Source organism: Diachasmimorpha longicaudata, chromosome 4 (assembly GCF_034640455.1).
Source record: "Diachasmimorpha longicaudata isolate KC_UGA_2023 chromosome 4, iyDiaLong2, whole genome shotgun sequence".
Lineage (NCBI taxonomy): Eukaryota > Metazoa > Arthropoda > Insecta > Hymenoptera > Braconidae > Diachasmimorpha > Diachasmimorpha longicaudata.
In genome coordinates this window covers 11,151,794-11,178,042 of record NC_087228.1, presented here as the reverse complement: position 1 = coordinate 11,178,042, position 26,249 = coordinate 11,151,794, and the positions used below count along the sequence as shown (strand labels likewise).

General features: G+C 41.2%; 1 protein-coding gene across 3 annotated transcripts in view; it reads left to right on the top strand.

Annotated features, from left to right (window-relative positions):
• Positions 1-26,249, top strand: part of LOC135161787 (integrin alpha-PS2-like) — a 32,439-nt gene that overhangs the window by 4,051 nt on the left and 2,139 nt on the right. The window contains exons 3-9 of one of the 3 annotated variants that reach the window (XM_064119691.1): positions 5,493-5,614; positions 8,317-8,435; positions 15,332-15,488; positions 18,133-18,194; positions 21,862-21,910; positions 22,177-22,242; positions 23,042-26,065. In XM_064119691.1, coding sequence (XP_063975761.1) covers positions 5,493-5,614; positions 8,317-8,435; positions 15,332-15,488; positions 18,133-18,194; positions 21,862-21,910; positions 22,177-22,242; positions 23,042-26,065 — 3,599 coding nt within the window. The remainder of the gene's footprint in view (positions 1-5,492; positions 5,615-8,316; positions 8,436-15,331; positions 15,489-18,132; positions 18,195-21,861; positions 21,911-22,176; positions 22,243-23,041; positions 26,066-26,249) is intronic. The other 2 variants (XM_064119692.1, XM_064119693.1) reach the window with 2 other exon arrangements.

The window sequence follows — 26,249 nt, the reverse complement described above, 5'->3', positions numbered from 1 at the left end:
CGAAAGAGGTCGATTTTTAATCCATACCATTGATATTTCTTTTTCACATCATTATTTTCACGTACATTAATGAAAGACCACGAAAACAGGAATTTTTTCAAACTATTCATATTTATTCCTATTGTACAATACTTAATGTATTGTCAAGCCTACCAAAATTTGAGAGTTTCAATTTCATCGAATGTCATGAAAAAACGGTTTCCATTTGGCAAGAAAAAACGTCAGAGCTAGATTCATCGGCTGACGTGTTTTTTTAACGCGAAATCAGCTGACGCATATTCTAACGCGACTCTCGGCCGAATCGATACTCTAAATATAGGAATTATCAGTCCAAAATGCTTTCGTAAGTGATGACCGGATTACTGTAATTTCTAATTTAAAACAATTTATCTCATTGAACTCGGCAAACATAATGGTTGGATCGAGTGGCGAGAAGGTCGATCGTCACGACACGATTTTTTTCTCAACGCGATTTACCTGGGAGTTTTATCTCATTGACGCGGCTCGTTGATATGGAAAATAATACCAACGGTGAAATCCGATCTCGCTAATGTGCGGTTAGAAAATGTTCTCTCTGTGCTTTAGAAATTTAAATTATGGATTTCATCTAAATCGTTTAATATATATCACGATAATGACGGAAATTTTCACAGTTAAATTCCTATAATATTTTGCAATCGGTAGGCGCAAATATTCAGTAAAACTTCCCTCAACCCTTTGATAAATTAATCGCCTGAATATTCGCCCATGTGACAATGAAAAAACATCTCTCCTCTCTCGTATTTCCGGTGCTTAATTTCACTGTCACGTGCACACGACGAATACCCCCTGAGAATAATAATCTACTCGATGACTTCTCATCACCTCAATTTTTCAAATCTCCCAACGAGAAAATTTTGTTGATACGACCAAGTGAATAAAGAGGTGAGATAAGATGAGTTGTAACCCGCGGAAAGGATAATGAGGCTCGCGTGAGGCACGTGCTCCAAGACGGCCCGGCAGCCCAGCCGTTATTATACCCTCCTCCAGAGAATGCCCCAAGGGCACATTATGCACAACCACCGGACTCAATTCCTCTTGTTAGAAAAATTGTGGTATCACCTGTCTGGAATGAGATGAAATGGGATACGAAAATTTGCTAAATGTCACGTATCAAGTCAACCTAATGATAAACTAATTAATCTATTAATTATGGGTGGATGGAATGGGAGAGAAGAACTCCCAAGAGTTCAGTGAATCCTCAGGTTATTCTTGCCGATGAAATAAAATATTATAAAAATATTCCGACTCAGGTACCGTAAAGAAATCTTGAATGTTGAAGAATTTTTTATTTATTAAAGTGGTGAGTTATTTTTACGCTCTGTTTCGCCAAAATTTCACAATTGAGGGCGAAAAATTACGAAATAAATTGCCGAATTTACGTGGCCATTCTTGCAATTGAATTTCTGATTCAGACTTTGTATTGAATTTGACCTTGCTCGCGAATTGATACATCATTTTTATTGTATTTTTGCTGGTGGTACGATTTCCAAGAAATCATAGGAGCCTCTCCCCAGTGCAATTAAAATAGCCATTTGAAATGACCTCATCGGGGACATGAGTGAACGAAATGCGAGCGCCCCTTTTTATATCCCTGGCCCGTTGCTTTGTTTCCTAAAGTCATTCAGAGCCTTCCATCTCAATTCCTGGATTAACACTCCAGTGTAATAGGAGTTATCGCGTTCTAGTGCTGCACGAAACAACAAGAGAAGATAGAACGCAACACGTGCCGGTTATTTCAGTCCCTCCAGCTAACAAAATGTCCCTCGCATCCTTCCTGAAACCGTAAAACGATTTTTTGACTCCGGTAGACTCCGTAGATCCGCCATATGGTGGAGTACTGTGTCCTTCTGGCCCTTGTCAAAAATTCATTGTTGAGTGAGCCTCACACGAGTGCTTTCTAACACATGTCCTCACCAAGACTCCAAGAAGAACCCTCCAAATTTTCATTTTTTTGGTCCGATCATTACCATCAGAAAACGTGGAGTATTGTTCTCGTATTGTCCAGTTAAAGGTCTATCTAATTAGGTATTACTTAGGGAGAATTTTATTATTTCTACAAGACCTTCCGTAATTTTTATTGAACTTTTATTATCAGTTCCGAAGTATGAAACCATTTGTCTCAGTCAACAGCTGATTTGTAGCAATTTATCTATTTTCAACTGTATTTTGTTATCGGCCAACGGTGAAGCCCTCCCACCGTCAAAAAGTAAGTTTACAAGATGTGTTTTAAGCCAAGTGATTTACTGTTTGACTGGCGATTGTTTGGTTTGGGAAAATACAGTATAGTGAAGTGAGTAAAGGCCGCCGAGTGTGAGCCAGCCGTTGACCATGTGGGCGCCAGGCACATTGCGAAAGCCACCCGTGTGTCACCCAGCAGGAGGGGCAGGTAAACGCCACCCTTTGGCTCTCAATCCGCGGAATAGCCACTGGATGTTTTAAAGACTCAAAAGAGATCTAAACCTGTTTTCCACTCTCTCGGATCATTTATCTCAATTGTATTTATTTTTATGATTGAAAAATCAAGTCTCGCTTTGTCAGTCTAGAGCGTCAATGGCTTATTGATATGATGAACAAACAGAGTGAACTGTTTGAAACCAGTTAATTATCCCGGGGTAATCGAATTAATTAATTATGGATATATTTAACATGAGAATTAATCTCGTTGAGTCTTGGTTGACGCTCCACGACGACCCAGTTTCAACTCTCGACCCAGCCATTATAACCATTAAATCGATTAATTGCGTAAGACCATCGCCAATTGGTCGCGGAGACATTGCGCGACTTTGGGACAAAAAAATTTATGATCATTTTTCGTTCCACCGTGTTTTTGCTTCCGAATGGGCGGATCGTTATCATTTGAATTTAATGTTCGAATTTTCAGTACTGGAATTCTTGAGAAATTCCATTGAACTCTTAACATGGCGTATAATTAATCCCCCATTCATCTATTTTCAACATATTTTGACCACTCATTAGTCGCAAGTGAGAAGCCGGATGAAATAAATTTGTCGGTGAAAGCCCGGTGAAACGAAGAAAAGGCGCAATCTCTCTCTCTCTCTCTCTCTCTCTCTCTCTCTCTCTCTCTCTCTCTCTCTCTCTCCTTTTTCTTTCTCGAAGTCAGCGGGTGTGTATTGAGGAAGGTGCTCCTTATAAAGTAGCAGCGATCCCTCTCACATATTCGAATCAATACGCCTCCGTGCAGGCATATATATATTGCGTCATCGACTCATATGTCCGTCGCACACGCTTTTAACATGCGTATACACAATCGTTTCAATTTCCCCTCTCTTTTCCATTGGTATATACACCTCGTTCAGTGCACATTACATTCACGAAATATTCTACGTGGAACGCGTCATGATGATCGACGTGGGCAGACGTGACATCCTGTCTTACTTTCGTTTTATTTTCTCAGTAGAATGTTTTTTTCAAAGTCTTCAAATTGGTTGAATGTGATTTTCAATTTTGTCCTGGTTATGTAGTGTATTAAATTAATAATTCAAAAAATAATGAATTAAATTTTAATTAAAAATCTAAAACTAAAGTCCTCTGACTAGGCTTCATCCAGAGAATTCGGATAGAAAGCATTTTATTTGATTTTTCTTTCATTTCCCAGTTTTGGATAGAATTTCGCTGTCAGTACAGCGAATTGGAGATTCGGTGGATGCGAAAGGTTGTCGTCCACACCGGTGGTAGATCGGTTCCCAAGATTACGCATCCAGTGAAAAGAATGACGGAATACGACAGCCGCGACATTGGCCAGTTGTTGGGTTGAGAGAGGGGCATTGAGCAATTCGCCAAGTACGGTGTTGGTGAGACGATGGAGCCGTCCGATTTTCCCAAATATGGCATTATAAATGCACACCAATGTAGCCACTATCGTCCATGTAATAAGTCAATACGCCGCTTCTAGGACGTGAATTAATGCCTCTACTGTACGTGCACATTCAATCTACTTGTCACCATTTTATTTCTCCCCATTATCATCCACCGAAGAGATAGATTCAACTTTAGCCGGAGATTTATTTTCAGCCGAAAGCGCTGACAAAATGCGAAAATGCGATTTTTGTGATAAATTGTCGAAGTGAAAATAACCTCCAATTGATTATTATTACTCATGAGTAATCTGCGAATGAGGCTTGTCACCATTTAAGGAATTCTGTGCAATCACTTTCGTGGTTGCACTCGCGTCCAAAGGGACTTGTCATCTAAAACCGGCCTGCGAATTGTAACGGTATAAATACAACTCGAGATAAACATTAAAGTCAAAGAGATCTGCGGAATTTTCATCATTTCAGCGTGGGAAAGATAATTTGATTCAGATAGCCGATATTTTATCATAGTACCCTCACCCTTCTCTCCCCCTCGATCAACCGGTTTCATTCAGGGATAATGTGAAAAAGAGGGAAGCGAAATAAAAAATTCATCAGCATCGCTAAATACCATGTAGTTGGCTGAATAATAATGAGGGTACGAGATCGATTAACTCTATTGATTGCCGTCTTTGGATCTGCTGATTACCAAGGTGAAGTGTACGACTTTTGAAATGTTGTGTAAAAGTTATGTCCTTCCTACATGAAGAGACTTATGTAATCAGCATATGCATATGACACACTCGACTCACTCGTGCATTTATGAATTCATCTTCCTTACTATTTACCAGGAGGATCAGTGGGTCAAGGATGAATTTTTTGCACAATCAGGGGACTTTTTTTTTAATAACAATGAGGCGCATTGTTACAGTCTCATTTCAGTGGAGAATACAAATGATTTTTTCACGTGCGATTCTTAAGTGTAACATATTAGGAACTGGTGAAATATCATTGGAAAAGTAAAATATTTACTCACAAACCCTTTGGTTGATGGGGAACTCCTTCCGAAGGCCCTAGATGTAAAAAACTCAGCCACTTCCGTCCTTTTCATTCCCGAGTTTGCATTATCAAGGAGGTTGAGTAAAGAAGGGTGTTTCAATCCTAATGGATGCCGTACAATGCTTTCACGTTTTTTCCACTGAATGAGAAAGCCCTTTTTCCATGGAGTGCAGTCACATTTGAAGTGTCTTCGTGATAAATTGTACCCGGAGTCCAATCATGTTAATGCATGACCCCGCTGACTGTTTCGGCGGAGCAGAAGGGGATTGGCGGGATAAGGAAGGTGGTCATTAGAGGGGCAAATGCACGAGCCCTGAGTCAATAATGATAATGGGCAATTTTAGGAACTCCGGTGTTGTTAAGTTAATTGAAGGCAGTTTGCTACGTTGTTAGACACCTTGGAGATATGGCACTGTGAATTGTGCGTGACTCTTGTGCATGCTTCGCCGATTATTTTTTCACTCGATGGAGTAGACAGATTTGATGCACTAACTGGCCAGGGATTTCGTCAATTATTATTAATTTTAAAATTATTTTATGAGGTTTTTTATTAAAGCTTTTCATTTTACTGCGTTTTAGGGTGATTGTGGGTGCCCCAGAAGCTCAGACCTCGCAGCCAAAAGTCTACCGAGGTGGATCAGTCTATCGATGTGACGTAGCTCTCGATGACAATTGCGTTCCCATTGAGTTTGATGCACAAGGTAAAGTAAAATAATTTCCTCCTTTTTGAGAGATCAATAGCATAAGTAATTTTTTTTTCAAAACAAAGAAATTATGTGAAAAGAGTAGAGTTCCAAATGGGTAAAAAAAAAAATGAGGGAATCTCCGTGTATTACCTAAGCCCCTCACATTTTAATTTTCGACCCCCATTATGCTCCATGATTTTCTCCACCACTGGCGCAGCCAGACCATGATCTTACGCGCCGCTAAAACTCGCTGCTCGGTGTGAATGTGGAGCAATCTATTTTTACGTGCTTTAAACCCTGGCGTTGAACCTAAGGAGGTTCTACCACACATACCTAAATCTCTCTGCTCCCTGTAATAACTCGGAAGAAACTAGCATTTGCCTGACATTCATATTATTTTCCCCTCACTCGGTAAATCTCATTACACCATTGAAAACCTGTTGAGGGTATCTTGCGATATTGACCAACCATCAGAATTGACACACATATCACCACCGGGATCTCCATTATGGTCAATTAGTCTCTACCCATTTGCCTCTTGTTCGCCTCGTTTGAACATATTGTTACCATCCCCGTAATTAGCCAGTGGTATGCGCGATCTTAACATGGAGCTTCACTACGTTGTCCAATTAGAATTGAACAGCGGTACAGCGAGTCGTCGACCGAGGGGTAACAGATGCATGTGTATCGGGGAAAATACCATACAGTCAATTGACTAACTCAATTGTATTCTCATACCGTAGATTGTCAATATGTTATTGACATTGTTGGATTTTTCCTCATGAATATGAACACACCCTGTTCACGCTTTGATTTTTCGGTCTAAACTGTATTTTCGGAGGTGATAAATCTGTCGGCTCACAATTCACCTCAATCTATTCAAATCTATTCAAAAATATGTTAAACAATCCCTAACAGCTTTTTAAATACCACAAATTCGGCATTTCTATCTCCGGTATTCAAGGGCATTAGTATTCATCCAACGTCCAGGGAAAACGGTGTCCTTTAGCAGTACGTCCTTAGAGGTTACTCACACGTCAAGCCTGGCACACCCAGTGGTCTTTCATTCCCCTGGCCACGGCAGTTGTTGATACGTGGAATTAAACCAACAAGAAACTGGCACTTGCCTAATAGAGAGAACCGTAAGGAGAGTCCTATTCGTGATGTAGGGACGACACGATAGCCTCTTCGGCTATTACCGGATAGGAGAAGTTGCTCTCGAGAGCTGCGATTGTAGATTCACAGACTCCCCATTCTCCTTATCTCCCCATCCATGACCAATACCACGAATAGGGGAATGGGCATAACTTACCCTTTCATGGTGCATCATTGTGAGATGTAACGGTCTCACTTCTTGCTGAGATGAGTCGAGCTGTCCTGTTGACACCTGTTTGTTTGGGGACTGATTAATTGGAAATTGTCTTATCAGATCTGGGGAATTTTGAGTCATCCTCTGGATGATGTCATTTGATTGATGCGAGATGAGTCGTATGGCTGTGACATGGATAGATTGAAAAATTGAGTGGAAATTACAGTGACTGGTTAATTGTTTAAAAAAGTGATTAAAATTATTAGTGTTTTTTTTTCTGGGCACATGCGAAGTGGGAAGAAATGTAAAATAGTCATGTGGGTGGTTGAATTACTGTTGCATCGTTAGAGTCAGTTGGCAGGTGAAGTAAATAACATTTGTCAGATGAAAACGAGGGAGGTGGTACAAAAGTAAAATGCATATACAAGGTAGTGGTATATCATGGGGATTTAATACTTCTCAAAGGCCAGGTGCACATACCCCGAGACATGACCGGTAACTTGGTCGTTTTATTCTATTTACCTTGAAGTTTACACCTTGCCCATGAGGCTCAGGGAAGGAGGTATATATCAGGACCAGGCGACATATTAGGTTACTTGGAGGCACTTGAGATGGTGCGTGAGTCAACGCTCGTTGAATCAACTACCTCCGCGGAGTGAGGAGGAAAAGACATGGGGAGTTAACTCGATCGAATTTTTCATCCTATATGGTACCGTTAATTCACCTGCAACTCACCATCAATTGATTACATGGGAAATTAAACGCAAGGGGGATAGTATGACTGGCATTTTCATCATTTGAAATGCGACAAAAATGCGATGTTCTTCCATGTTTGTCACTGAGGTCCATTCCGATGGCACCATCTACTTTGTAAGGGTTTAAATTACATTCGCAAAATCTTAAATGAAAAAAAAAACATAAACCCGCCTATTAACCGAAAACATAAAAAAACAAGGAATTTTTTGTACGGATCCCTTAATTCACCTGCAACTGGCAATTTCATCAACTGATCACATGGGAAATTAAAGACAGGGGATATTACGACTGGAATGTCCAGATTTTTTATTCATCACTGGCTTACATGACTCGGATTCCGTATTCCAAAGGGAGGGGAGACAAAAAAGTGCAGTTTAGCACGAGAATTAGCGAGTGGTTAGGGTCGTTCCAGGATGAAACGTCATTGTTTCGAAATAAGTCAAACGTACTTCCGGTACGTTCGTCGACCGTCACGGACGAGGGGTCGCCCTATCGGGATGCTGATTAGGCGCCCACAGGCATCCATAACTTCAACAGCGAATACAGCTTTCCCTCCACGTGACAATAAAATTTTATGCTTTTTGTTTACAAACCTATTGCCCCCGAGTTTTCCGGGGAATGACTATAAAATTTGCATTGCTCACTGTTTCAGGGCACAATTTGTTGCAAATACCCAACGGTCCAGATGCCTACGTACAGATTGACAACAAAACTCTTCAATGGTTCGGGGCAACAGTCTCAACATCGCTGGTTGATGGTGGTCCAATCCTGGTGAGTAAGGAAACACATGTTATTTTTTTTTTTTTCAACTCCATTGAAATATGTTTTAACGAGGCAAATACCCACTGAGAAAATGACACCGATGAGTGAAAAATCACAGAGTCAGGCAGTTGGATATCTCGTATTCTCCTGCTGTACAGTATATTTCGTCGCATTAAGAGTTACAAACCATCGTCGAGCCAGCAAAACTCTCGTCTCCTTCCAACCGAGGGTAGTTATGTAGAGGAGCCTCTCTATTTTGGGAAGGAAAAACAAGCCGTCTCGGCTCTTGATTCTAGACCGCGAAGCTCTCTTCCGTAAAAAATCAGTGAAACAATGGACAAATTTATTTTAGTGAAAATGAACGCTGGGGGGACGGGAGGGACGGGACGAGGCGAAATAGATACTTTCGTCGTCTTTTTACATGTTAATGACCCGATACATTTTTGCTGATTATCAGTGGAAATTAGTAAAATCAATTCCTCAAAAAATAAACATTTATCGTCGAGAATTTTACATAATATATCAAGATAATTCCCAAAAAAAAATGTCATTTGTGTCAGTTGTCTGACAAATGGAACCTCTTGATGGGAATGTCCAACGATATCAAAAACATCCGGGGAACTTATCAGTAAAATATTGGAATTCTTCCGGTGGCATATTTTACTGTATGTTGAGGCCTGCATTAGAATGCAACTGATGAAAGAGAGTGTAATCTAAGCCCAAAGATCTCGCAGTTGGGCCTTTCCACGACTTTTATTTTCCTCCCCTTGCCGATCCCCCCCGGTGGTATACCTTTCTTGCCCCCATCGTGCCCCACGCCGGTCTCTATGAAGTAGCGCCAGAGCTATCTATCTTGATATGTGCGTTCTCGCGTACTGATCTATCGTACGGTATTCACTCATGAGGTTAGTTTTGTCCGAGGGAGGAAGGGAGGGGAATAAGGGAGAGAGATAGAAATAAAATGAGAATGATCATGGCACATACGCCATCCGGCGTATTCACATCACGCACGTTTGCGGTGGAATACGCTCCTCCCTGTCTTGGGCCCTCTCTTTTTCCCTTCGATGGTAGCACGTGGAAGGCTCAACGGGTTTCGACTCCCAACTCCCATCCCCTCGAATTTTTTATCCATGTTTTTGTTCACATGGGCAATGATCGATGGCAATAATCCTTTAAGAATTCAATTTTCCATTTGCAATTGATACATTTCTCAAAATACGTTTTTTTTCTGGAGAAGTTATTCAAACGACTTGTTTATTCATATGAATATCGCGGCTGAGAGAAGCCGCTGAAGATATAGTCCACTAGAAATATTATGGTGGACTGAAATAGGTTGACCTATCTCTCACTCAAATTTCAGAGCAATATCTTTGAATCGAAGGAACAGTAATCAATATATCATATAATAAAGTGACATAGCAGATAATTGATTCAATAGGAGAGATTTAATGACTAGAAAATATTGGTTATGTGTAATACGATATGGAATGCAGCTGCATTCTACACCGCAAATGATCGAGTTGATGTTATACGTGATGCTATGCATCAACACATTCTAGGTAACTCGAGATCCAGTAGCTGAATGTTGATAATATTTACATATCCGCAATTTTGTTCATTGAAACTGGAGACAAAGGATGAACGGAAAGGTTTCCCACGGTGTGAAGGGACAGTGTCAAGGATATTGAGAACAATTCAATGCTCCCCGGGTCGGAGTATAATCAGTACAGTACTAATGCACGTACATGTTGATTGCCATCCGCAATAGTTCCTGTGAACACATTAAATTAGCGCCTCTTATCTCACACAAGTTCAATGCTAGATACTTTTTTGTAGCGCTATGCGATGCCATTCGCATTGTAAAGCCCCGAGGCGACGTTCCCGGGGGCTATAGAATTATCGTCATTAGCTCCGGAACGTAATTGATGTTTTTTTTTTGTTTCCCCTCTCCACTCAACTGGAAGATTTTTATTTGAGGATAAATTGATTTTTTAGCGTACGATATTTGTCCTGATGTTAGTTAATGGGCATTAGGACTTTGAGTTGGACCGATGGAACTAGCCACATGTTTGTGACGTTCGTGTGTAACAGTTATGCGTGATAATTTCACAAAGACCTCACTGCAGCGAATTGTGAACAATGACAGAGTGCAGTGTTGTGCCTTGTGTGCAATTATTCGCCTCACTCGTTCAAATTCTATACATACATGATGTATAATGGTAATGCTCGTGTCCCCTGTAGTGTGTGATTCTCTGCGCAACGACGAATACGTGGTTTTCAATTCGGCTATTGTGGGGGGACTTTTAAAGATGGTTTTTAACATGGCATAATTAATGTCTCAACTTCCCCCAATTTATAAATGAAAAATATTTCCAAAAGTATTCAAATGTTCTTGATGATAATGTGAGAAGTCATTGAATGGAAAATTTACTCTCGCCTGGAGACACTGTGACTTGGATGAAAATAATTCCGTCCTCACGGCTGATATCAATTTCCAATAAAATAAATAACAAAAAAAAAATTGGAGATAAGGTTCACCCCAAGGACCTTTGGCGGCCGATCTGAAAGATCCCGACTGCACAGCGGCCGCGTTAAATTCAGTGGCTTTTTTATATCATTCTTATTCAAGTGCATCTCGACTCTTCTCTCTCTCTCTCCCTCTCTCCCGAGAAATTCACAAATCTCTTCTATTCCCTAAACGACGTTGTTTGTGCACCGACATCTCCCCGCCTTGAAATTTCCTTTTTTACCGCTAGCCAATTCGTCCATCCTTATCCCCAGCCCTTCTATCTCATGCCCTTTTATACATGTATACATTTATTTCTTTATTTTATTCTGTTTGCGCGCCGTGTGTCTCGCGCCATCGCCGCAGCATCTCTCGTATTTTGGAGATGCAGTCAGCAGATTGCCGACAGATGTTTTACGTTCCGGTCCTCTGTGTCTCTTTCCTCCTCCGCAAATCTCAATTTTTTCCCCCTTTTTTTGCTCACAGGAGTGCATTTAAAATCACATTATTTTTGTCGTAAATTGCAGACTTACCGACAACAATTATAAAAAAATATTTTAACATATTATATTACGGCGTTGTGCGAAAAACTTCACTTCTTCGGCCTAAAACGATATTGGCACGGAAACAAATTTTCCCCGCTAGTGAAAAAACCCATAAAAAATAATCTCCGATAGATCGATTTTATTTCTTCAACACTCGGTTAAAAAAATCGTAAGTAAAGAAAAACACAATCACAAAACGGCAAACGTGTTTCTCGTGCATTGAGCACAATCGTGGAAAGGAAGAAATAAAAATAAAGGTAAATGAAAGAAAAAAAAAAAAAAAGATTCAGACGTCTCACGAAGAAAGTAGCTATGGTCAGCCCAGCGGAACGAAGGAACAATCGACTGGTAAAATATGGGCAAGTCCTGACGATAAAACTGGTGGCGGCTTCCTCGCGGTGGCCTGTCGTTGTTCCCAAAAAAATGAATAAATAAATAAAGAGGATAAAAATGGATAAAAAAAACACAATATAAACAAAAAGAAGGGGGGAAAAATGCATCGATTAAAAAGGCCACGAAACAGCCACCAGGAGACAATCGTGACCCCAACGACCCGCGCTGAAAGCAGAGCCTTGTATGAATCCTTTCGCCTCTTAGACTTTTTCATCGCATATTTCTTCCTTTTTCATCTTATTTATAAGTTTCGGTGGAGTCATACTCGTACGATGTTCATTCCTTCTTTGGCTATCAATCGATTGTCTTCTCCGTTCTCATAATCACTGTCCATTATGTGTCCGGGGAGAAGAATTTTCCTCACGGCGACATAAAAAATTAATATTAAAATGAGAGTAGAATCTGTGCCTGTGATAATCCGCTCTTTCTCTCCCCTAATATCGCGGGAAAAAAGCGGCACGGACAATAAGCATTCCGTCGTTGTGTTTTGCGAAGAGGACAAATTGCGACGCCCGCTAAACGGTCGGTTTTTTTCCTCCCCAGCACTCGTCGCTGCCAACCCCCTCATTCGCCTCGACGAGACATTTTGTGGGAATCCTTGGGTTTTGTAGGCTGTCGTGAGACCCCTGAGACCCGCATTTCATCCCAAGAAGGTACAAGAAGTGAATAAAAATATATTGGTCGGGTGAAAAAAAAAATATATTGGAGGGATCTTTGATTTATGACAGGCCAGTGAAAAGCGTAACTCAGCGCTCGATATCGTGATTGATAGGACAGGCTACTCTCATCGCAAACAACTGGTGGGAGAGGGTGGGGATGAAATCAAATATCCGGATCGAATCAACGGGTCTAATGTGCCCCCACGGTGTATCGGGTGTATCATGTGTGCGCCATTGAAGCGATTATGTTAGCTCCTGTTCAGTGGTATATATACCACCTATAAATAATGCCATGAGTCAGTATCAACCACCGCACGAGGTGAGTCAACACTCGGCACTCTCGGCTCTGCACAAATGGTACCTCATACAAATAGACTATTTTTTTTTTCTTTCGGTCCTCGTTTTGTTCGATTCCGGAATAGAATCGACGAATTGAAGAAATTTCAAGGATAGACTGTTGTCTGAAAGTAATGAAGAAATTAAGTGCTGCCTGAAGGTTTAGTCTATGTCAATGGTTAGGGGATCCATGCCTACAGTATAATGCAAATAAAAAAAATTATTTGGTCCTTTGAATGAGTTCACCGAGAAATCACGCTGTCAATAAAGCCCTCAATTATTTGAATAATTGACCTGATTCGTTGCGAGCCAATCTATTCAAGAATTGGGTGCGTAGCCGACCCCAGGATGACCCCAATCCGCCAATCCCAAAAATAACTCCTCCAGAGGTCTTAAAGTCCTCTCTCGAGCCATCATAAACCAAAAGAGCCGAATTAAAATCACCAAACATAAATGTTTTTGCCCCGGCGATGCTACAAGTGGTCTCCTCCAGTACTCAACCCAAATTAAAAAATGCGTAATTGGATATCCAGTGGTAGGAGAGAGCTGAAGACATTAGAGGAACACATCGCAATTAGCTGGCATTTTAAATTCTCCGGGACTCGACACGGCCACAATAAACCTCCGAAATTTTTGCGATAACCCAATTTTCCCCGCATTCCGATTTTTTACTGTTCAAAAATAACATAATAAACTGGGAAAAAAAATTGGGTTTATGTTGGTTGTTAATTGACTGCATCCCGTCCCCCTTCCGTAAAATCATCCCAAGTTTATTAAACCGTTTTTGGCCGGGGGTGTAAATATTCTCTGCGCCCTGAACTACTATCACAAAAAAGTCAGTGGATAATCGACTTTTTCCAGTATCTCCGAACTTTTTATTTTATTAATCATCTTTTTCTCTAGTTTTTTTTTTAATTTGTTTAGTGTATTGGGGAAGAACAATTGAGATGTCTGTAAATGATAATTTCGAATAGTTCCAAACCTTTCATAATTTGAAAAAAATAGCAACATCTGCACCATGTTATTGCAGCTGGCCCTTCTCCATCCGCGTCAAAGTCGCCTTCAATCGATTCCACCTTCTCGTGAGCGCTCAATAAAAGAGGAACGGCGGAATCATTGCGTTTGGAGTTCTCCTCATCGATATCCATCGTCAGCTGCTATCGATCAACAATCATCCTCCTCCAATTCCCTCCGCTCTCTCTCTCTTTCACTCTAACCGCCTTTGTTCTGACCACAATTCTAACCCATCCCGAGTGTACAATGTACAAAAACTATTTTCTATCCCCTCTCGCATGCCCAAGCAAACTCGAGGGCCTAGCGGCACTTATCCCTGCGATTGAGCTAAACTGGCACAATGGATAAATTGCTATTTCTTTTATCTCATTGTTATTTTTCATTTTTTTATTTGTGAAAGCCAATCGACATGCTCACCCATCCAGAGTTATTTTATTTTTCAACACTTATCTATTTTATGAGCCTCTCAGCCGCACGATTCGACTCCCTCAACCTCATGCTTCATGTTTTTTTTTTTCTTTATGACATTTAACGCGCGAGGAGGCACGACAGCCCTTCTGATTCTTTATGCCACGGCCTTTCAATAAAACTCCACCATAAATTATTGCGATAAGCTACTACATCAGAATCCCCAAAACTCATTGAGAGAGCACAATGCTGCATTGATGGAGATATGAGGACTTTCATTTTATCATCATATTCAATAAAAATTAGCCACCCTTTTGATAAGTCCCAAGGGAAATAATTTTCCATAATTTCCATAATTTTGATCTGAATTCTCCTATGTAAAAAGTATCGGCTTTCTTGCAGGCGTTTTACCATGACTAAAAGTCACGGATACGTCAGTAGCTGGCTCATACTTACGAGCTATCTTACGCAATGTGATCATCATTCTGCATGAGAGACCATGAATCTCAATCAGGCCATTTATCGCTGGTTATCTAGCGATTCTGGATCGATGGAGATCGGCTGTGCCGAACGCGACATAAATAGAGACAGTTTTTATTTTTTATTTACTGCATATATTGCTAGCCGACAGCAGTGGGGGGAACATAAATTTGCATCTCAGAGTGACGTACGCAATATCAAAGGCATTAGATTTATTCTTTATCTCTACGACATTTGTCTTTATTCAATGAGTTGAAACCTTGACAGTTTGTGCAGCAGAAAATATATTTTTCTTACAAAATTATTGCAGCTCTATACATTTCACTTGATGAATCAACAGAGATGTTAATGAAGTGAGGACGGTTATTAATAAAATCACGGAAATAGCATCAGTGCAGTTATTAAATTAGCGATTGTTGCCGGTGCCAGTTGGTGCTGCAATATCTAAATATGGAAATGACGGGGAGTTGGAGTGTACTGACAATTTTTTTCATTTTCCTCTTCTGGCATTTCCTTGATGTCATTGGAAATTTGTTATATATATAAATTTTTTTTTTACTGCAGGCCTGTGCTCCGAGATATGTCTTCTTCTCTATTCAAGAGAATCGAAACTACAATGACAGCACAAGACAGCCAGTGGGCAATAGGAGAGATCCAGTGGGCACATGCTGGGTCACCAACAACTTGAACACCTCGAAAGAATTCGCGCCGTGTCGAACACGTAAGTTGAAATTTTTGTTTTCTCAAAAAAAATACGGGAATGAAGCCTGAAAATGGAAAACATCCCCCAAAAAGCCCAATCTGTTTCACATTAACCCATAGATAATTGTCCCATCGACAGTCCGTCCTCTGCACTACCTCGATGCAACATGTGGTCCTGGGACCTTCTCGGAAACTGCGGTACAAACAACCCCCGCGTTTCCTGTCCCAAACCCTCGAGCAATGATCGGTCCTGATGCTCAGTCATTCCAGTGAATCCAGCATTTTTCTCCCTATCATCACCATAAGCCCTCTCTGCCGTGATAACACCCCTCGATAATCCTCCCTCGTAAAATTTTTAGGCGCGCCTCTCTCAGTTATCTCCCTCCGTTTATCGAAATTATTTTGCGTCGACTCCTGTTATCCGCAGGAAAGAGCGTTTCTGTGGACTGAACCACGTAAAAAGACGTGAGTCAGCGATGCTTTCAAAATGCAAGTTAATTTTTATCACTCGGCCTCAGCGGTTCCTCTTGATATTTTTTTTTTACGGAGAGAAATATTCAGAGAAAATTACTGAACGCTCCGAAAAAATGCCGTAAATCACTAGGGATTATTTACGGAGCTTCGGAATTCAGTTTGAATGAGGACCATTGTCATCAGTTAATGAAAATGAAAATTTAACAAAAACAAGTGGAGTGCACCTCATCAATTTGTTGAATCCGTTCAAGACCTTTTTTCCGATAGAATCGCCCGAACTAATGTTCATAATTGAATCGCCGCACAAATTTGTACACCCTCCAACCATACATCAATGCTGGCATCTCGCCGTGACCCCTCGTCCCATAAATAACAGTAATTTTCATTACAAAAACATGTGTCGCCTCGTATCAAGAGTACCCCAACCTATGACACTTCTCACTCTTGACAAAAAAAAAAGTGAAAAATATATTTTCCCTTCACGGAAGTAAATACCGAGAGATGGACGAGAGAAAGCGGCATGAGATCATCTCTCAACAATTCCCGAGACGCAGCCCAAGATATGCTGCAATTAAACAATTAGCAGAAAGGGACCCTTGGTATTTCAAACTCTTCAACTATAACTGGTTTTCTTATTATTTCCGAAGAATTGCCTCTTTTTATCTTCCCATTTTCTCCAATTGTCCTCTTTTTTGGCGGGTGATGTGTGACGCGAGGTTTTTCCCTTTTTCATTCTCTTTCCAACTGTGTCTTGTAATCCACATGTCCTTGGGGAAGTCAAACTTCCATAAAATTAAACGCCGGCAATTACCATTCGAAAGAGAGCAGTTGAAAACACTTTTTGAAGGTTATTCTGAGAAATTTTTACCATAAAGACGGTGCGTGCCGACACCGGAAGCAGGGAACTTCCCCTCGCATTTTTATTTATATCATTGTCATTAAATCCATGTAAAAAAATATGCTAATTGTAATAAGGTTGTGAAGAGACCTTTTTTTTTCAAGAGCTTCGAGATAAATTGTCATATTAACTTCTCATCAGTCATTCATTTCCAAATCATCAATTAAGATGCAACGAATAATCATTGGAGCGATCAATCATTTCCAATTGTTTCATTTTCTGAATATCTCCCCCTTAAATCAGGCCACAACACTTGATCTCTTAATATCTCTTTACCCTGAAATTTATTGCAATTCAACTTTATTATGAATTCTTCGAATTACTCTGTCGCCACATAGCATGTGGTATGTGACACGAATCAAACACTTAATTCTCCTGATGATGTTTCGGTCCGATATAGTGACAGTGTTTTCACATAACAATTTGTTTTCCTCATTTGCCTTTGAAAATGCGACGATGGGCGTTGGAGACTTTTGCATTGTGCGGTATGTGTACTCACTTCTTGCGTTGCAACTCTTGCGGATAGTAGCACACCCACGCTTCAACGATCTCCACGGTAGCTACTAGGTACAAACGATAGCATTCATTCATCGAGGCGTTTTAAATGCGTGTTAGTTATGTTGTGCGAGTTTGAAACGTCATTCTACCGGTTCTAAAGGAATGTTTCTTTCTATTAGCTGAGAAAGCCATTTGCAGTGCAGAGCAAACGTCATTAATGGGAAAAAAATGACCAGAGTAATGCCATTTTCAAGGAGAATAATTATGATTTTTCGTCATCCGAGAGCCATAATCTCATGTATATGAAAAATGAATTTTCCAAGAGATACAGATATTTTGCTTGCAAGCTTCTATAAAGCTCTCGCCCTAAGAATATCAGTGAAAGCCATTTGATATTTTTGATTGATATAATTGCGTGTCTACCGGGTCATCCGGTGTCGTGAATTGTCCAGTGGGACGTCCACGCCGAGGGTCGTACACGTTTAATGCATCGAAACTGAAGAAAAAAAATTGTGCAGAAGAAAATCCAGAAGCAAATACCGGATATATACTACTGTACACGAATGTTATAACTCACACGTATACGCCGTCATAAAGGAACACGATACTGGCCCTGCATGGGGCCATCACGCAGACGCATATTAACGTCGGTTTATTAATTCCGTTGTGCATCGGACAGTCAGTAATTACGATTTTGACGGGAGTTTATTAGCATCAGCGACACATCAATTGATTTTCATTAGCATTGAATGGAGGTGATTAATTTAACAGGATTTTTTGATGACTCTTCCAGGACACTTTGGTTATCACCGGCAGGGGTCATGTCAGGCTGGCCTGGGAGGAACGGTCTCCAAGGTGAGTTGAAAATTTTTTTTTTCCCATCCGTAAAAATAATAATGGAATTCGAGGAGAAAGAATGACTTGATGGAGTGGAGAAATTATTTTTTCTGCTTCTCACACCAATGCTCGAAAAAATAAATCGTTCTCTCGAAAAAAACAAGAGATAACGCTGAAAAAGTAAATAAATGCAAGGAAAAAGCCTCGTAAATAACCCACACGCAGCATGCGGGGTGTTCCATCGGCTTTGAAGTTTGTCTTCGTGTTGCTGGACACACGGTGGAAAGAGTTAAGAGTTTGTCGGAACAACACATACGAAAATGGGGGTTGATTCTCACCTTATATGGCCAGGAATGCGTATTCCCACTCTGCCTACGCTTTGAATTTATAAGCATAAGTTTTTTTTTCATTCAATTCAAAAGAAAGGAGTTGTGATTTTGAGGCAACCGGTAGAGCAAAAATTTCCAGGATTTTTTCTTAAACTACGTGGAAGTTGAAAAATTCTGGGGAGGAGGATAACGCAATATTTAATAGAATGAGTTTATCGGGTAAATGTTTAATTCATAATTGTTCGTTGGAGAATGTTTAATGCATAACTCGGAATGAAATACAAGCTAGAGTGGCCAATTCAATGTTAATACGTGGTTATGGGCTGTTTTCTAACAGCAAAAGAATAAGTACCAATCCTCAGGATAAGACAGGATGATTTTAGGCAAATTCGATTCAACTCCCCCCAAAATCGAGACAAATCCCATTGTCCGTGTATTTTTTTTTCTCCATTCTCATTCAGCTATAAATCAGCAATGGACTGATTCAAAATGGAATCAGCTTGACACGATCGATTTCTCCTCTCCACCTGGAGATTTGAATTTATCTATAGCAACTGGAACATTCCCTTTCACAAAATCCTATCTATATAATTTCACATTAAGAATATATTCTGGTACCAAATAAAGAGAGAATCGAGATCAGAGATGTTGTGAATAAAAATTAGAATAACATTTTGCTTGGCAATGCAGACAGCTATCCATGCATATACAAGACGCAAAACACGAGTCATAAATTTTATTCACCGTTGAAGTAAAACCCTAAGGATTCTGACCACCACTGCGTATACATATTTGGAGCGCGTTATATTTCAATCTTAGTGTATCCATCCTCCGGGGCCCTCCCTGATCGGCGCCAGAACACTGTTCCCGTGCATGGGCTCCGGTCCCTCGTGTTGTTCCTTCACGTTGTTGCGGTTACCATTGTTCCAGTTGCAAATTTTTATCATGTAAGCACGAGCTGATTTCACAGTGGAGGGGGGTGGGTATTCTTCCACTGCTGAAAATAATCTCACCTTATATGCCCACATGAGGAACAAAAAATTACTAGCAAATAATTATTTTTTAAAATACACTTATCCCAGTTAATTACCAGAAAGAGCTGGAATATTTTTTTAGAAATATTATACTGACACCCCCGCTCCCGCGACCATATCGCAAAATAAATATCGCAAAAATAAATGTCATGCTGGGCGTGCGGGAGCACGTGTGCATGGGGTACACCGGCAGGCCCTGATACTGTTGTCCCCCGTCTGGACCAAAAGGGCCGTCAGCTCTCCATTGTTCACGGATCGTGCGAGACGTGAAGATCAAATGGAAATAGAAAAAAAAAACTTGTGCCGCAGTTGGTTTTGTGTTGCATTGGCAAATAATATGCATGTATGAGGATAAATATCGCGTGCTGGTGATACGGCATGTGGGCTTGGCGCCAAGCAGGTGCCATCCCAAGTGAATGTATCTCCCGAGAAGTGTATGAGAGGTATTTGAACCTTCGCGGAGTCACCGAGATCCACCCCGTCATTTCCTCTTCCTCATTTCAACCTTTGATGCTGAACAATTGCCCCAAGAATATTCCTTATCCATCGACCTTTATTTATAACAGTTTAACCGTGGCAAATGTAAAAGAGGGAAAGACCAGAGACGATGCTAACCATTTAAGGCGTGGACATTTTGTTCTGTCACCGTTGTCCGTGTTCTCTCCTCCTCGTACGAGAGTACGAGGGACCACCTACGCGAGACGCAACTCTACCTCCTTCGCGAAAGATTTTATAAACGACTTCTAGTCGTCTATTCCTCTCCCATTTTTTTCCTTCTCTCTTTTCACCTATGTTGATAAGTGAATGCCCCATAGATTCACAAATTCATGGTTTTTTTAACTCTATTCACACATTGACTTCCTCTTTTGTGCGTGGGATGGAGAAGAATGTATATGTATGCCCTGTATCGGCAAGGAAAAATCGACATTGAAATTCCATATTATCCCAAGTACATATTTCTTCGAGCAATATTATAAATTCCCCCAAAAACTTGGGAGCGTTGAAAAATATCGAAATTTCCATTCGCGGAGAGAAAATAAACAATTTTATCTCTCAATTCTCCCTAATGAAATAAACCATAACTCCCGAAGTGCGTGTGAACGATCATCGCGCAGAGTCTCTGAGCGTTGTTAAAACCAAAGAAGTAATTCTCAAGTGGCACTTAAGTATACCACTGTGCACTCCAACAGAGAGAGACCCCTCTCCCATCCCCCGGTGCAATCAAAAAGTATAACGTTCGGTGGCACTCGACCGGAGGAAAAAAGTAAAGAGGATAACAAGCGTTGTTAATACCGTCCATTTCTGGACACACCACCATCCCCATTTGCACCCAACTATTTATAGGATCATTTGTGCTCCCACGTTTCACTTCCAACACCTATGGACCACAAGTTGAGATCCAACAAGACCAAGTGTCCTTTTACGTTTTTTACGTATCCAGAGCTCCTGAGGGACTGTAATTAGCTGGATCACGGCTGGGAGATTTTATGCCGCGTGTCGTTAAATGACGGTACAGTGCGGTTTCACCCTGCGGTTTTTAGTTTACGGCTTGAGGATTGTTTTGAATAATTTGCACCTATAAAATTGTCTTTACACGGAGCAAAAAAAATTGTATCGAATATTATCCCTTGGTGTCTATTGAAAAATACGAGAACAATCCGCAAAGATCCGATACTCTGGATAATTTTTCCATGAAATAGTCAAATTTTTAATCAACCTCGTTCCTCTGTTTATCGCAATTATAATTAAGAGAATTTTATTGTACATTTCAAAGTATGTGAACTCAACGTCATTCTAGCATGTATTCAGGCAATTATTTAAAGTCATCATTGACAATTGGTTGCTGAAAAAAAAACAATAATCAAAGGGAAAATATCCACGAAATATATCCAATAACCACTAAATGTCCATTCGTGTCATTAAACCTCTGATAGCTCGAGTGAACCCACACTATCGAGTTGCTTTATCCGCTCATTTCCTGTCTCGAGACTTCAACAACACACATGCAAATGCCGAGTTTAACTCAAACATTGCATGTGTAGAAGAATCATCGACGACTTCCTATGAATCGTGAAAGTTGTCTTATTAGTTTGATCTGAGGCGCCCGAGTTACACTTGAGTGTGTGCTCAGAGAGCTTGTATAATTTCCAATGGTGATAATGATGGAAGCCCTCTCCCCCATGCGCGAGAAAGAAGTGACTGAGAATATGTACTTGGGTCATTGCAGCGTTATCTCAATGAATTTAATTGATTACTCCGGAAATTTTCATAAATAATTTCTTCATTGGAAAATTCCTCATGCGCCTGTCGTTTTTCTTCCAGGACGGAGAGAGAATATTCATTGGGGCGCCGGGAAGCTGGTACTGGCAAGGTAAGAATTATCTTCATATTCATGAAGTCGTCCTACTCTATACCCCCTTCCCAGGACCACCCCCCACGTCGTGCGGATAATTTTTTCTTCTTCAATTTGTGTTTACAACAGAAACGTAAGATTGCGAATTTTTTCTTCATAGAAAATTCCATAATTGAGAGAGAATTATACAAATGAAAATATGTCGCAAATTATTATTTGGTTGTAAATTCACATGTGATCAAGAGAGTGATCAAAAGAAAGATTTTTTATAAAAAATATTCCAGGTCAGCTGTTCTCAATCGCAAGGAGATTGGAGAATAGACTCTTCGTGCCGACCACCATCTATACAGGTACCTCACGAGTCTCCCCCCTTCTGAAAAGCTCCGAAACATGACTAGTCCTGCCGAATTAACAAATATTCTCAATAGAAAATTTATCCCTCGAAATAAAAATCCACAGCTCAATGAGATAATCGTTGATAAAAATCAGTGCATTATATTCTGAAAAAAACTTCTCTCGAGAATCAGAATGATGCGTTATACCCTCGCCTGATAATCCGATTACTCTGATTTTTCCCTCCCTTACACTTGCTTGGCAGTGCTGTGCTAATTATTTATTAATACATTCGTCGAGTTAATTAGATAAATAATGCAGCGGTTTATTTATGGCTTACGATTAAACAGAGGTTTTATAGTTCCGTGATTAACAATTTCCCCTCCTAATAAACGTAATCAAGTCCCTCCCAGAATGAAAATTTTGATTGAGATTACATGAGCGTATGTAGATAGATAATTCTATTTTTTATTCCTCAAATTAAATTTTAATACCTTGTTATCACTGCCAGGTGAGTCCAAGGGTGGTCTAACAGGTGTGGGCCGCAGCTTCTTATTCATTTACAGCTTTATTTTTACAGAGTGATGGCAGTAAGCAAATAATTATATTAATTGAACAATTAATTCTAGGAATTATATAATTGTGAACGAGTGGCTGGATTGCTTACGACGGCTGTTTCATACTGATTTATTTAATCGAATAGTACAGACTTCGCTTTAGTATTTCATTAAAACAGAAATTATCAATTAATAAAATAATGATTAACAACGTTGTGTGGATGGATTCCATTTGTTAAGTGAGGCATTTTTTCCACAGGACAAGTGTACACGCAGTCCCCACATACCAAGGGACAAGTCATGTTTACCAAGGAAGGATCTCCTGAGGAAGATGATAGTTATTTGGGATATGCCCTAGTAAGTGGAGATTTTTTGGGTACTGGAGATGTTGGAAGCGCTGTTGGTATGCCTCGAGGATATGGACTTCATGGCAAGGTTGTTCTCTTGACATCCAATATGACAAATCATCAAAACGTCACCGGTGAACAGATGGGCGCGTATTTTGGATATTCATTAGCAGTCGGAGATATCGATGGGGATCGCCTGGACGATCTGATCGTAGGCGCTCCCATGTTCACCATACCTGACAATACCGAGATGACCTTTGAGACTGGGAGAATTTATGTATTTTACGGAAAAGGGCCTAACAAATACCGAGAGTTTGATTTTAGAGATGGAGAAAGTAACAGAGGTCGTTTCGGCCTCTCAGTAGCATCGCTAGGTGATCTAGACCTCGACGGCTATACGGACTTCGCCGTGGGGGCACCATACGCCGGTCCAGAGGGTCGTGGTGCGGTATACATATACCACGGCTCCTCTGAGGGAGTTCTGGAGAAATTTTCCCAAGTGATCTACGCAACAGACCTTAGCAACCACGTCCAGACCTTCGGATTTTCCGTGTCAGGTGGTCTTGACCTGGACGGCAATTCCTACCCAGATATGGTGGTCGGTTCGTACGAGTCTGGAGCTGCCATGTTTTTCCGAGCTCGTCCAGTCATAAAGATGGTACAGGCAGCTACCTACGTGGAGTTCCGCTCAGCCTCGAAATTGGTTTCCCTGGAGGATCAATCCCGAGTGATTTCTAATGGACTCAGAGTCACGTCTCTTCCTCTGAAAACTTGCTTTCAATACGACGGCATTGGGGTAGCATCAGAATACGATTTCAACGTTCAGTACGTACTCGATGTAAAGAAGACGAAGAGCCCGCGGATGTTTTTCCTGGAGTTCGAGGGCCGCAACGAAAAGATTCTCCCGATTAGAATGAAGAAGGGCCAACAGAACTGTCGAATATTCAACGTATACTTGACCCCTAATATTCGAGACAAGCTCACCTCGCTCGATGCAGAAATGAGGATAACTTTGGCGGGAGATCAGTGGGTGGATCAACGTCCCAGGGATCCTCGACTGCCCCTGGAGCCAGTACTCGCGATGACATCGACCGAAAAAGACAGCATCTCAATCCGCAAGAACTGCGGTGACGACAACATCTGCGAGCCGGACCTGCACCTCACCTGTGTCTCGAAGCCGACAGAGTACCTTCTCGGCTCTGGAGAACGTCTAGAGCTGGACGTTACGGTCTCAAATATGGATGAAGACGCTTTCGAGGCAACTTACTACTTGACTCTCCCCCTGGGCATTGATTACATCAAAATCGAAACCCTCGTGTCCAAGGACACATCAGTGAGATGTTCCCCTCCAACAGCTTCCAACAACAACACTCTAAAGTGTGACATTGGCAATCCTTTACCTCATGGCTCTGTCGTGCACTTCAAGATCTGGTTACAACCGTCTCACGTTCATGGGGAGAAGTCCACGTACGACTTCCATATGAAGGTCAACTCGACGAATCCCGAACCGATCGAGAGAACTCATGATAATGTTCTGTACGTTCCCACTGGTATTCTGGTGAACTCCAATCTCCTTGTGGAGGGCGAGAGCAAGCCCAAGGACTTGTACTACAATCCGTCTAATTACACCGTAATTAATGCAACTACTGACATTGAATATGGCCCAGCGTTCATTCACAATTACACGATAAGAAATAAGGGGCCCTCAACGATAGAAGCTAGTGAAGTGTTCCTGGTGTGGCCAGGAAAGACCCTCGCTGCGGATGATTTTGTATACCTCATCGATCAACCTGTGGTAGATGGCAACATCAGGTGTGCCACAGCAAACGCCAATTCCCTGTCCCTCAGGATTGAAAATAGAAAAAAAATTTCGACTCATTACGAGACTCGCCCGGGCTACCAGCCCCTGACGAATCCGCAGAAGAATATTCACGTTCACACAGGAGAGAACAGCTACGATTCTGGAATAAAAACGTCCAGAGGTGGAGAACAAATTTACGATTCCACTGAGAAGACTCGAGAGAGTGAGCAAGCGACGACAAGTGTCTGGGTGTCTAAACCCGGTGGAGGGGTTGTCATCAGTACTGGAGGGGGTGGTTTGAGCTCTTCAGAGGGTTCAGTCTACACTACCCAAAGAAATTCATTTGGAGGATTCAGTCAAGGAACGTGGGAAGACGATCGAACCTTCACCAGGTCGAATCAAAGTTCTTATGGTGAAAATGGGGCGCAGGTGACTGTTGAGAATAGGCACACAGGTGGGATGGAGACTCTGGTGAACATTCATCAGACAGAGAGTGAAAAACGGTACAATAATTTCCAGAATCTCCAGGAGGAGAATCGCAGAAAGCAGTTACTGAAACACGAGGAAGAGGAGAGGATTCGACTGGAGGAGGAGGCATTCATTGCCCAAAAGAAGAGGGAGGAGGAAGGAAGGCGCCAGAGAGAGAGGCAGAGGTTCTATAGTCAGTCCACTGGACGTCATGACATCACTGGCGATAGAGAGGAGCACATCGGCGCTGGAGACATTGTAATTCCATCTGGAGGTGTCGCAACTTCTGCAGAACTGCAGAGATTTTTGACTGATCTGAAGGAGACTGTGGGGTATGAGGTGTTCCATCGCGGTCAACGACAATATTTGCAATTCCTGGGGAGATTCATGGTGGCTGTCGATGGAAAGCAGTACATCGAGCTCAAGGACGGGCCTATTTTACCCCTCCAGAATGAGTACGGAGAACAGAATTACGGATCCAGTCAAGGAGTGACTGATAGATACTCGAAAGTGGAAGGAGAGATCATCACTGGGGAGGATGGAAGGGTTTATTGCAGGCTGAGTGATAATAGGAGGTTCCCACTTCAGAGCTCCTGGAGTTTTTCTGAGGAGAGGAGCTACACGATCAAGGAGGGACAGACTGGCGGAGTTGGAAATCGATATCAAGGTAATTATGGAAGGGAGAGGATAACTGAATGCGTGACATATTTTCGATATTCAGAGTTCAACGCTTTCTTAATACCAAATTTTCCCATTTCATTTGTGACGATTTGTCAGAACCAAAATTAATAAGTTTTTAAAAATAATTATCACTAGGTATACTATCAATGTCATATATTTATTCACTATAT